Source organism: Hyperoodon ampullatus, assembly GCF_949752795.1.
Source record: "Hyperoodon ampullatus genome assembly, chromosome: 6".
Classification (NCBI taxonomy): domain Eukaryota; kingdom Metazoa; phylum Chordata; class Mammalia; order Artiodactyla; family Ziphiidae; genus Hyperoodon; species Hyperoodon ampullatus.
Genome location: NC_136919.1, coordinates 56,360,617 through 56,374,305, shown reverse-complemented (window position 1 = coordinate 56,374,305; position 13,689 = coordinate 56,360,617). Strand labels below are relative to the sequence as shown.

Here is a 13,689-nt window from a genome sequence, read left to right as displayed (position 1 = left end):
GAAAAGAACCAGGATTCCTGCTGAGGGTATTGGCACAGCCTGTGGAGCACTATAGGTCTCCTGTAAGAAAATGGTGGAAAGAAAGGGCGATGTCTAGTATATTAGTCCTGACCTTGTGGCCCCAGTGAAGAATAACCTCAGGAACTTGAATGAATGCATTCTAGGAAGAAGAGAAACACCTGAGAAGCTCGTTCACTAGTAATCATAAGCCTCTGCTCTGAATAAAACAGAAAACAAAACCAGTCTTTGGTTCTAAACAGCTTATTTACCATGCATGGTCTGGTAATTACTTAACAAAATACAGAAATCTATAGGGGTGAGGGACCCCAACTTCCTATGTATAAAGTAAGGATGGTAAAAATGTAGTCCAGAGTCAAGGACAAATTTTGTTCCTAATACAGAGAAAAGCAATATTTATACATACTGAAATGTGTACAGGGACTTCCCTGGTGACACAGTGGTTAAGAACCCACCTGCCAATGCAGGGGACATGGGTTCGAGCCCTGGTCCGGGACGATCCCACATGCCGTGGAGCAACTAAGCCCGCGAGCCACAACTACTGAGCCAGCATGCCACAACTACTGAAGCCCACATGCCTAGAGCCTGCGCTCTGCAACAAGAGAAGCTACCACAGTGAGAAGCCCATGTACTGCAACGAAGAGTAGCCCCCCTCGCTACAACTAGAGAAAGCCCACGTGCAGCAACGAAGACCCAATGCAGCCATAAATAAATAAATAAATAAATTTTACAAAGAAAAAATAAAATAAAATAAAATGTGTACATAATTATGTGCATGACTCTTTACATACCTACATATACTTCAGCCTTTAATTAGTTTCTCATTTAATTGATATCCTTTTGAATTGACACATCCAAAGTTTACTGGGAAACTTAAACTTCTATTGTAAATTAAGAGTTTAGATTGATTACATCTTCTTGGTTCAAAAGAAAATATCTAAATGAAAACACAAATTGGAAGTGAAAGTAGAGAGAAATTTTCAGAAAATGGAAACTGTCTTCCCTATTTAAAAGCCATACTTAGAAAAGATGTTATCAGAGAACCTACCCACAAGGTTCCCCCAGACGCCCGTCTCAGCCAGGCCAGCAGCAGCCTCATTTGCCCCATGGCCTTCGTGCTCTCTCTACTGACTGCCCTGGTGATGTTCAGCTATGGCCCTGGTAGATCTCTGGGCTGTGACCTGTCTCAGAACCACGTGTGGATTACCAGGAAGAACTTCATGCTTCTGGGCCAAATGAGGAGAATCTCCCCTCTCTTCTGTCTGAAGGACAGAAAAGACTTCGGTTTCCCCCAGGACATGGTGGATGGCAGCCAGCTCCCGAAGGCCCAGGCCACCTCTGTCCTCCACGAGATGCTCCAGCAGATCTTCCACCTCTTCCACACAGAGTGCTCCTCTGCTGCCTGGGACACCTCCCTCCTGGACAAACTCCGCACTGGACTCCATCAGCAGCTGGAGGACCTGGACACCTGCTTGGTGCAGGCGATGGGAGATGAAGAATCTGCCCTGGGAGTAACGGGCCCTACACTGGCTGTGAAGAGGTACTTCCAGGGAATCCATCTCTACCTGGAAGAGAAGAAATACAGTGACTGTGCCTGGGAAATTGTCAGAGTGGAAATCATGAGATCCCTGTCTTCATTAACCAACTTGCAAGAAAGGTTAAGAATTATGAATGGAGACCTGGGATCACCTTGAAATGATTCTCATTGACTAAGATGCCACATCACCCTTGCACATTCATCTTTGGTCATTTCAAAAGACTTATTTCTGCTTTAGCCACAAAATTTATTGCATTAATTCAGCCATTACTTGTCAGTAGTAATAAGCAAGTATATATAAAAGTATTCAGCTACAGGGTCATCAGTCCCTAAGCGATGACTGCCCTGATGTTATTTATTTATTGTTTGTTTGTTTATTTATTTATTTATTTATTCCTTCTTGCATCTCTCATATTTATGTTTAGAAATTATTTATAAAATTACATTTCATCTGTACATTGTATTAAAATTTTTAAAACATGTTTTTCATTTCATGTTATTAAGTTTACACTGTTTTATTTATTAAATTCTTTTTTTTTCCAAGCAATATTTTTTTTTATTAGTTTCTGCTTTATAACAAAGTGAATCAGTCATACATATACATCTGTTCCCATATCCCTTCCCTCATGCATCTCCCTCCCTCCCACCCTCCCCATTCCACCCCTCCAGGCAGTCACAAAGCACCCAGCTGATCTCCCTGTGCTCTGCGGCTGCTTCCCACTACCCAGCTACCTTACGTTTGGTAGTGTATATATGTCCATGCCTCTCTTTCGCTTTGTCACAGCTTACCCTTCCCCCTCCCCATATCCTCAAGTCCGTTCTCAAGTAGGTCTGTGTCTTTATTTCTGTCTTACCCCTATGTTCTTCATGACATTTTTTTTTCTTAAATTCCATATATATGTGTCAGCATACAGTATTTGTCTTTCTCTTTCTGACTTACTTCACTCTGTATGACAGACTCTAGGTCCATCCACCTCATTACAAATAGCTCAATTTCATTTCTTTTTATGGCTGAGTAATATTCCATTGTATATATGTGCCACATCTTCTTTACCCATTCATCCGATGATGGACACTTAGGTTGTTTCCATCTCTGGGCTATTGTAAATAGGGCTGCTATGAACATTTTGGTACATGTCTCTTTTTGAATTATGGTTTTCTCAGGGTATATGCCCAGTAGTGGGATTGCTCGGTCCTATGGTAGTTCTATTTGTAGTTTTATAAGGAACCTCCATACCGTTCTCCATAGTGGCTGTACCAATTCACATTCCCACCAGCAGTGCAAGAGGGTTCCCTTTTTTCCACACCCTCTCCAGCATTTATTGTTTCTAGATTTTTTGATGATGGCCATTCTGACTGGTGGGAGATGATATCTCATTGTAGTTTTGATTTGCATTTCTCTAATGAGTAAAGATGTTGAGCATCCTTTCATGTGTTTGTTGGCAGTCTGTATATCTTCTGTGGAGAAATGTCTATTTAGGTCTTCTGCCCATTTTTGGATTGGGTTGTTTGTTTTTTTGTTATTGAGCTGCATGAGCTGCTTATAAATTTTGGAGATTAACACTTTGTCAGTTGCTTCATTTGCAAATATTTTCTCACATTCTGAGGGTTCTCTTTTGGTCTTGTTTATGGTTTCCTTTGCTGTGCAAAAGCTTTGAAGTTTCATTAGGTCCCATGTGTTTATTTTTGTCTTTATTTCCATTTCTCTAGGAGGTGGGTCAAAAAGGATCTTGCTGTGATTTATGTCATAGAGTGTTCTGCCTATGTTTTCCTCTAAGAGTTTGATATTGTCTGGCCTTACATTTAGGTCTTTAATCCATTTTGAGCTTATTTTTGTGTATGGTGTTAGGGAGTGATCTAATCTCATACTTTTACATGTCCCTGTCCAGTTTTCCCAGCACCACTTATTGAAGAGACTGTCCTTTCTCCACTGTACATTCCTGCCTCCTTTATCAAAGATAAGGTGACCATATGTCCGTGGGTTTATCTCTGGGCTTTCTATCCTGTTCCATTGATCTATCTTTCTGTTTTTGTGCCAGTACCATACTGTCTTGATTACTGTAGCTTTGTAGTATAGTCTGAAGTCAGGGAGCCTGATTCCTCCAGCTCCATTTTTCGTTCTCAAGATTGCTTTGGCTATTCGGGGTCTTTTGTGTTTCCATACAAATTGTGAAATTTTTTGTTCTAGTTCTGTGAAAAATGCCAGTGGTAGTTTGATAGGGATTGCATTGAATCTGTAGATTGCTTTGGGTAGTAGAGTCATTTTCACAATGTTGATTCTTCCAATCCAAGAACATGGTACATCTCTCCATCTATTTGTATCATCTTTAATTTCTTTCATCAGTGTCTTATAATTTTCTGCATACAGGTCTTTTGTCTCCTTAGGTAGGTTTATTCCTAGATATTTTATTCTTTTTGTTGCAATGGTAAATGGGAGTGTTTCCTTGATTTCACTTTCAGATTTTTCATCATTAGTATATAGGAATGCCACAGATTTCTGTGCATTAATTTTGTATCCTGCAACTTTACCAAATTCATTGATTAGCTCTAGTAGTTTTCTGGTAGCATCTTTAGGATTCTCTATGTATAGTATCATGTCATCTGCAAACAGTGACAGCTTTACTTCTTCTTTTCTGATTTGGATTCCTTTTATTTCCTTTTCTTCTCTGATTGCTGTGGCTAAAACTTCCAAAACTATGTTGAATAAGAGTGGTGAGAGTGGGCAACCTTGTCTTGTTCCTGATCTCAGTGGAAATGGTTTCAGTTTTTCACCATTGAGGACGATGCTGGCTGTGGGTTTGTCATATATAGCCTTTATTATGTTGAGGAAAGTTCCCTCTATGCCTACTTTCTGCAGGGTTTTTATCATAAATGGGTGTTGAATTTTGTCGAAAGCTTTCTCTGCATCTATTGAGATGATCATATGGTTTTTCTCCTTCAATTTGTTAATATGGTGTATCACGTTGATTGATTTGCGTATATTGAAGAATCCTTGCATTCCTGGAATAAACCCCACTTGATCATGGTGTATGATCCTTTTAATGTGCTGTTGGATTCTGTTTGCTAGTATTTTGTTGAGGATTTTTGCATCTATGTTCATCAGTGATATTGGCCTGTAGTTTTCTTTCTTTGTGACATCCTTGTCTGGTTTTGGTATCAGGGTGATGGTGGCCTCGTAGAATGAGTTTGGGAGTGTTCCTCCCTCTGCTATATTTTGGAAGAGTTTGAGAAGGATAGGTGTTAGCTCTTCTCTAAATGCTTGATAGAATTCGCCTGTGAAGCCATCTGGTCCTGGGCTTTTGTTTGTTGGAAGATTTTTAATCACAGTTTCAATTTCAGTGCTTGTGATTGGTCTGTTCATATTTTCTATTTCTTCCTGATTCAGTCTTGGCAGGTTGTGCATTTCTAAGAATTTGTCCATTTCTTCCAGGTTGTCCATTTTATTGGCATAGAGTTGCTTGTAATAATCTCTCATGATCTTTTGTATTTCTGCAGTGTCAGTTGTTACTTCTCCTTTTTCATTTCTAATTCTATTGATTTGAGTCTTCTCCCTTTTTTTCTTGATGAATCTGGCTAATGGTTTATCCATTTTGTTTATCTTCTCAAAGAACCAGCTTTTAGTTTTATTGATCTTTGCTATCGTTTCCTTCATTTCTTTTTCATTTATTTCTGATCTGATTTTTATGATTTCTTTCCTTCTGCTAACTTTGGGATGTTTTTGTTCTTCTTTCTCTAATTGCTTTAGGTGCAAGGTTAGGTTGTTTATTCGAGATGTTTCCTGTTTCTTAAGGTGGGATTGTATTGCTATAAACTTCCCCCTTAGAACTGCTTTTGCTGCATCCCATAGGTTTTGGGTCGTCGTGTCTCCATTGTCATTTGTTTCTAGGTATTTTTTAATTTCCTCTTTGATTTCTTCAGTGATCACTTCGTTATTAAGTAGTGTATTGTTTAGCCTCCATGTGTTTGTATTTTTTACAGCTCTTTTCCTGTAATTGATATCTAGTCTCATAGCATTGTGGTCAGAAAAGATACTTGATACAATTTCAATTTTCTTAAATTTACCAAGGCTTGATTTGTGACCCAAGATATGATCTATCCTGGAGAATGTTCCATGAGCACTTGAGAAAAATGTGTATTCTGTTGTTTTTGGATGGAATGTCCTATAAATATCAATTAAGTCCATCTTGTTTAATGTATCATTTAAAGCTTGTGTTTCCTTATTTATTTTCATTTTGGATGATCTGTCCATTGGTGAAAGTGGGGTGTTAAAGTCCCCTACTATGATTGTGTTACTGTCGATTTCTCCTTTTATGGCTGTTAGTATTTGCCTTATGTATTGAGGTGCTCCTACGTTTGGTGCATAAATATTTACAATTGTTATATCTTCTTCTTGGATCGATCCCCTGATCATTATGTAGTGTCCTTCTTTGTCTCTTCTAGTAGTCTTTATTTTAAAGTCTATTTTGTCTGATATGAGAATTGCTACTCCAGCTTTCTTTTGGTTTCCATTTGCATGGAATATCTTTTTCCATCCCCTTACTTTCAGTCTGTATGTGTCTCTAGGTCTGAAGTGGGTCTCTTGTAGACAGCATATATATGGGTCTTGTTTTTGTATCCATTCAGCCAATCTGTGTCTTTTGGTGGGAGCATTTAGTCCATTTACATTTAAGGTAATTATCGATATGTATGTTCCTATTCCCATTTTCTTAATTGTTTTGGGTTCGTTATTGTAGGTCTTTTCCTTCTGTTGTGTTTCTTGCCTAGAGAAGTTCCTTTAGCATTTGTTGTAAAGCTGGTTTGGTGGTGCTGAACTCTCTCAGCTTTTGCTTGTCTGTAAACGTTTTAATTTCTCCATCAAATCTGAATGAGATCCTTGCTGGGTAGAGTAATCTTGGTTGCAGGTTTTTCTCCTTCATCACTTTAATTATGTCCTGCCACTCCCTTCTGGCTTGTAGAGTTTCTGCTGAGAGATCAGCTGTTATCCTGATGGGGATTCCCTTGTGTGTTATTTGTTGTTTTTGCCTTGCTGCTTTTAATAGGATTTCTTTGTGTTTAATTTTTGACAGTTTGATTAATATGTGTCTTGGCGTATTTCTCCTTGGATTTATTCTGTATGGGACTCTCTGTGCCTCCTGGACTTGATTAACTATTTCCTTTCCCATATTAGGGAAGTTTTCAACTATAATCTCTTCAAATATTTTCTCAGTCCCTTTCTTTTTCTCTTCTTCTTCTGGAACCCCTATAATTCGAATGTTGGTGCGTTTAATGTTGTCCCAGAGGTCTCTGAGACTGTCCTCTATTCTTTTCATTCTTTTTTCTTTATTTTGCTCTGCAGCAGTTATTTCCTCTATTTTATCTTCCACCTCACTTATCCGTTCTTCTGCCTCAGTTATTCTGCTATTGATCCCATCTAGAGTATTTGTTATTTCATTTATTGTGTTTTTAATCGATGCTTGATTCATCTTTAGTTCTTCTAGGTCCTTGTTAACTGTTTCTTGCATTTTGTCTATTCTATTTCCAAGATTTTGGATCTTGGAAATAGAATCTTGGATCATCTTTACCATCATTATTCTGAATTCTTTTTCAGGTAGACTGCCTATTACCTCTTCATTTGTTAGGTCTGGTGGGTTTTTATCTTGCTCCTTCTCCTGCTGTGTGTTTTTCTGTCTTCTCATTTTGCTTATGTTACTGTGTTTGGGGTCTGCTTTTTGCAGGCTGCAGGTTCGTAGTTCCCGTTGTTTTTGGTGTCTGTCCCCAGTGACTAAGCTTGGTTTAGTGGGTTGTGTAGGCTTCCTGGTGGTGGGGACTAGTGCCTGTGTTCTGGTGGATGAGGCTGGATCTTGTCTTTCTGGTGGGCAGGTCCACGTCTGGTGGTGTGTTTTGGGGTGTCTGCGGACTTTTTATGATTTTAGGCCACCTCTCTGCTAATGGGTGGCGTTGTGTTCCTGTCTTGCTAGTTGTTTGGCATAGGGTGTCCAGCACTGTAGCTTGCTGGTCGTTGAGTGAAGCTGGGTGCTGGTGTTGAGATGGAGATCTCTGGAAGATTTTCGCCGTTCGATATTGTGTGGAGCTGGGAGGTCTCTTGTGGACCAGTGTCCTGAAGTTGGCTCTCCCACCTCAGAGGCACAGCACTGACTCCTGGCTCCTCAATTTGGGATGATTTGTTGTCTATTCATGTATTCCACAGATGCAGAGTACATCAAGTTGATTGTGGAGCTTTAATCCGCTGCTTCTGAGGCTGCTGGGAGAGGTTTCCCTTTCTCTTCTTTGTTCTCACAGCACCTGGGTCTCAGCTTTGGATTTGGCCCCGCCTCTGCGTGTAGGTCGCCGGAGGGCGTCTGTTCTTCGCTCAGACAGGACAGGGTTAAAGGAGCAGCCTCTTCGGGGACTCTCGCTCCCTCAGGCCGGGCGGGAGGGAGGGGCACGGAGTGCGGGGCGAGCCTGCAGTGGCAGAGGTCGGCGTGACGTTGCACTAGCCCGAGGCGCGCCGTGCGTTCTCCCAGGGAAGCCGCCCCTGGATCCCGGCACCCCTGCAGTGGCGGGCTGAACAGGCTCCCGGAAGAGCGGTTTGGACAGTGACTTGCGCTCGCACACAGGCTTCTTGGCGGCGGCAGCAGCAGCCCCAGCGTCCCACGCCCGTCTCTGGGCTCCGCGCTTTCAGCCGCGACTCGCGCCCGTCTGTGGAGCCCCTTTAAGCAGCGCTCTTAATCCCCTCTCCTCGCGCACCAGGAAACCAAGAGGGCAGAAAAAGTCTCTTGCCTCTTCGGCAGCTCCAGAGTTTTCCCGGACTCCCTCCGGCTAGCTGTGGCACATTAGCCCCCTTCAGGCTGAGTTCTCGCCGCCAGCCCCAGTCCTCTCCCTGCGCTCTGACCGAAGCCCGAGCCTCAGCTTCCAGTGCCGCCCGCCCCGGCGGGCGAGCAGACAAGCCTCTTGGGCTGCTGAGTGCCGCTCGGCACCGCTCCTCTGTGCGGAAATCTCTCCGCTTTGCCCTACCCAGGTATGTGGGGAGTTTCTTGCCTTTTGGGAGGTCTGGGGTCTTCTGCCAGCGTTCAGTAGGTGTTCTGTAGGAGTTGTTCCACGTGTAGCTGTATTTCTGGTGTATCCATGGGGAGGAAGGTGATCTCCGCGTCTTACTCTTCCGCCATCTTACCCGGAAGTCGCCTATTAAATTCTCAACAAAGAAAATTTGAGTTTGTTTACTCTAAATTCAAACCCTCATTTGGTAAATGATATTGAAGAATGGATGGTAACATTTATTTACTCATTCATTCCATTCAGATTATACATATAAATTGAGTACCTAAATGACAGATAGTGTAATTGCTATCAAGAAATACAAGCGAATAAAGCACATGTAGTTTTTACTGTGTTGAAAGTCTTACAGGGAAGAGGACATAAAACTGTATTATTGTTTATTTTATTTCAAGTATATTAAACACTGCAAAGAGAAGTAAAGGAAAATAATTTTCTCACACTGGAAGTTTTAGGTACAAATGATGCTGGAAAGGAAAAATAATATTATACAGTATATCCTTTCTGGAAGACATATAAGTGCAGTCTTATTGACAGCTGGAAATATGGGTCTTGAATAAAAAAAAATGCCAAGGGGGAGGTATTAATTTGAAATTATTGTGTATCTGGTAATGAGAGCATGGGGATGGATATGGTCACTTATAAATAGAATGGACAATGAGAAGAGGACCTAAACCTAATCCTGCAGACCCTCAGCATTAAAGGTTGAACAGAGGAGGGTCTGCAACAGGCACTAAGGCAGAGTGGCAGTGCAGTTAGAAGGACACAAGGATGAACAGGGGAGAGAAAACTGAAGGGAAGAAGTGTGTTTAAAAGAAGGAGGGGTGCTTGTAGGGCAGGTGAGGACTGAACTATCCCAGCGGACCTGTAAACAAAGGCTACTGTGACCTTAGCAGGATCTGGTTTAGTAGAATTAATGAGACAGAAACTCGATGGGAGTAGGTTGAAAAGCAAACACAAGAAAGAGAATTAGGGGCATTGTGTATAGACAATTACCTTCACAATTTTGTTTGTGAAGTGGAGAAGTGAAATAAGATGGTATGTGGAGGAGACTGTGGCTTAACATGCCCATGCACATTTTTCTTCATGTTTTTTGAGAATCATTTTCAAAGAATGGGTGAATTGCCACAAAACAGAAGAACATTTGTAATATCTAACTTATTTGATTTAAACAATTGCTTAGTTAGATATTTAATACATTGCTTATTTGGCTAAAAATTAATTTAGCATTGTTCTAATTCATATCACTTTGTAATGAATTTCAATGGTAACTCATTTGCTTGCTAATTTAATATCTTTTTTCAATCAAGTTTTACAATCAAGCTTCATTTTCTTTTATCTGCCACTTCCTTTAATTTTATATTGGTAATTTACATTATTTATAATTTTATATCTCTAATCATTGACACATACATTTTCTATAAATTATAGCCATATTCTTTTGATGGACACTTGTTTTTAATTTTTCCTGTGTACAAAGACCTGGACAGTTCCTTGTATATTTCTCCAAGTGCTGTTTAGGACATAGAAGCAAGGCTCTCCCTAGTCACATTCATTCCTCTTTAGAGTTTACATGTATTCAGTGGCCTTTCTTGTCCACCTGTTTTTACATTAAATTCAGTATTTCATTAGCAGTTTTTTTCCTTTTTTGATCTATGATATGAGAATCTAAATTGCTTTCTGTTAGAGTGCAAGGCAATTTGTCTAGAACATTATATTATTTCTTTCCTTATTAACAAGAGGTACATCTTTAGCATAAATCTAATTAATTCTGATAATACAACTATTTTTGAGATTTTCTTTGCTTTATTAATATGATTACTGAACTTTACTCATTGCTACACTTGTTTTACTACAGCTACTTTAAAACTCATTTAATACTTCTGGTTGAGGTAGCAAACCAAGGTCAAGAATTCCTTTCGGCTTTTAAATATTATTGCTTGCATTATTTCCTGACGAGTTTTAGAATTGTTCTAAGGTTAAGAGCATTGGCTTAATGATAATCACAAACATTTGTGGATCCCCAAATGGCTAATTATAACAAAGAAGAGACATCCAATAAAAATGACTGAAAGAAATGGTATCAGAGAGTCTTTCTCCCAAAACTTAAGGCTAAGAACAATTACTAAGTAATATATGGGAAAAGTTATAAAATTAGCCAGGAAAAAAAGAACAGAGAGCAAGAGAGAGTTTAAGGATTGAATAAATTCAAATTTAAGAAATGATAACAGAAATCCATAGTATGAAACTTAAGGAGTCATACATACCTCACAATATAGGATGTAGTGTTGACCCACCCATTTGGCCAGTTGGTATACATATATACGTATAATTTTTACTTTTCATTCATTTTGTTACATTGTTATATTTAATGTGAAAAACTTGTCCTAGCTAGTTCTGTACTATCACCTTGCCCTGAAAATCTCTTGCAGTTATATCCTGTTTAATATTCAGAAGTTATTAACTTGTATGTTCCAAATTATTGGAGAAACAAGAAGCTGGGTTGGCAAAGCAGAGCTAGGGATGACTGAGCTGCTGCCAGCACTGCGCTGCCAGCCAACCGTGCACAGGTACTGCCCAGGCTCTGGATTTTAGCAGCTCAAGACACATGTGGTCAACTGGGGAAAGGATGAGGGAAGACAGGGTTGCAGCTATGGTGGCCATGAGCTCCTGCAGGGGATCATAGTGCATTGTCAGTGAGAGGTAGCTGAGGTTTGCTGGCTGCTGGCGTGAGAGTAGGAACATGGCCACGACTCAACCCTCTCCATCTGCCAAGCCCTCCTCTGCAGAGGTCAAGGTGCTCCTGATATCCAGCAATGCACAGAAATGCAGTAAATAGAGGTAGGTGCAAGCACCAACACTGCCCACATGTCTACATGAAACAAGCTGGTCAAGAACCCAGGAGCTCATTGCCTCAATGTTTAGGTGCGTTTAAGTTCTGATTCCACTAGAAGAATAATGCACCAGTCATGTAATGCTCAGTTGCTCAATAAACAAAGCATCAAGGACTATGAAATACTTGTAGGAGCCAGCAGCCCCTCAAGAATTTGAACCGCCACTCCCCGCCCCACAACCAGCTGCCCTGGGACCAGGCCCCACCTACCAGTGGGCCGGCAGCCACCACACAAGGCAGGGCCTGGCAGCCAACTGGGCCAGGGGCCAGCCACCTACCAGTGTGCCCACAGTAGTCAGCCTCACCAAAACAGAAGGGCCCACACAGCCCACACAGGGGGCACCCCTGGAGCATACAGCCTGGTGATCAGAGGAGAGTGTGCTCCTGGGCCCCCTAGGACATCTCCTGCATAAGATCACTTCTCTAATATCCAGGACTATAGCTGATCTACCTAATATGTAGAAATAAACACAGAGAATTAGGTAAAATGAGGAGACAGAGGAATATATTCCAAACAAAAGAACGAGCCAAAACCTCAGAAAAAGAACTAACTGAAGTGGAGATAAGGAATCTACCCAATAAGAGTTCAAAGTAATGATCATAAAGATGCTCAGCAAACTCAGGAGAAGGATGCATCAACACAGTGAGAATTTTAACAAAGGCTTAGAAAATATAAAGAAGAACCAAACAGAGCTGAAGTATACAATAACTGAAATAAAAAATACACTAGAAAGAATCAACAGTAGATTAGATGATACAGAGGAATGGATCTGTGAACTGGAACCCAGAGCAGTGGAAATCACCCAAGCTAAACAGAAAAAGAATTTTAAAAAAATGAGGATAGGGCTTCCCTGGTGGCGCAGTGGTTGAGAGTCCGCCTGCCGATGCAGGGGACACGGGTTCGTGCCCCGGTCCGGGAAGATCCCACGTGCCACGGAGTGGCTAGGCCCGTGAGCCATGGCCGCTGAGCCTGCGCGTCCGGAGCCTGTGCTCCGCAACGGGAGAGGCCACAACAGTGAGAGGCCCGTGTACCGCAAAAAAAAAAAAAAAAAAAAAAAAATGAGGATAGTTTAAGAGGCCACACTTACATGATCAACTAATCTATGACAAAAAACCCAAGAATATTACAATGGGGGAAAACACAGTCTCTTCAATAAATGGTTGGGAGAACTACACAGCTATATGTAAAAGAAAGAAACAACTATTTTCTCACACTATATACAAAAATAAACTTAAAATGGATTATAGACTTAAGTGTAAGACCTGAAACAATAGAACTCCTAGAAGAAAACATAAGCAGTATGCTCTTTGACACAGCAATATTTTTTTTTGGATCCGTCTCCTCAGGCAAGGGAAACAAAGGCAAAAATAAACAAATGGGACTACATTAACCTAAAAGGCTTTTGCACAGTGAAGGAAACTATCAACAAAATGAAAAGGGCATCTGCTGAATGGGAGAAAATACTTGCAAACAATATATTCAACAGGGAAAAAAGTGCAAAATATACAAAGGACATATACAACTCAACATCAATAAAACAAACAACCTGATTAAAAATGGGCAAAGGATATGAATAGACATTTTTCTAATGAAAATATATAGATGGCCAACAGACACATGAAAAGATCTTCAACACCACTAATCATCAGGGAAATGCAGTTGAAAAACACAATTAGACACCACCTTACACCTGTCAGAATGGCTATTATTAAAAGGACAACACATAACAAGTGTTGGCGAGGATATTGAGAAAAGGGGACCCTTGTGCACTGTTGAGGGGATTGTAAATTGGTGCAGCCACTATGGAAAACAGTCTGGACATTTTCCAAAACATTAAAAATATAACTGCCATATGATCCAGCAATTTCACTCCTGGGTATTTACCAGAAGGAAAGAAAAACCCTAATTTGGAAAGATATATGCACTTCAATGTTCACTGCAGTATTATTTATAATAGTCAAGATATGGAAGCAACCTAAGTGTCCATTCATATTTGAAAAAAGAAAATATGGTATACACACGATGGAATATTAGTCATAAAGAGAAAAATAAACCCTGCCATTTGCAACAACATGGATAGATCTAGAGCAGGGGTCCCCAACCCCCAGGCCATGGACTGGTTTATGGTTTTCTGTCTACATTTATGGCTTTCTGTCTCCAGCTGTATTTTCAGACAAGTTGCAGAATGGCTGGCTGTTGAAGGAGGCA

At 40.6% G+C, this 13,689-nt stretch overlaps 1 protein-coding gene across 1 annotated transcript; it reads left to right on the top strand.

Annotated features, from left to right (window-relative positions):
- Window positions 1-832: 832 nt before the first annotated feature.
- Window positions 833-1,712, top strand: LOC307054294 (interferon omega-1-like; the record flags this gene model as incomplete). The annotated part of the gene is made up of 1 exon (XM_079705911.1): window positions 833-1,712. Exon 1 carries the CDS (start codon window positions 960-962, stop codon window positions 1,710-1,712), a length of 753 nt encoding a protein of 250 aa, XP_079562037.1. The 5' UTR covers window positions 833-959.
- Window positions 1,713-13,689: the final 11,977 nt, after the last annotated feature.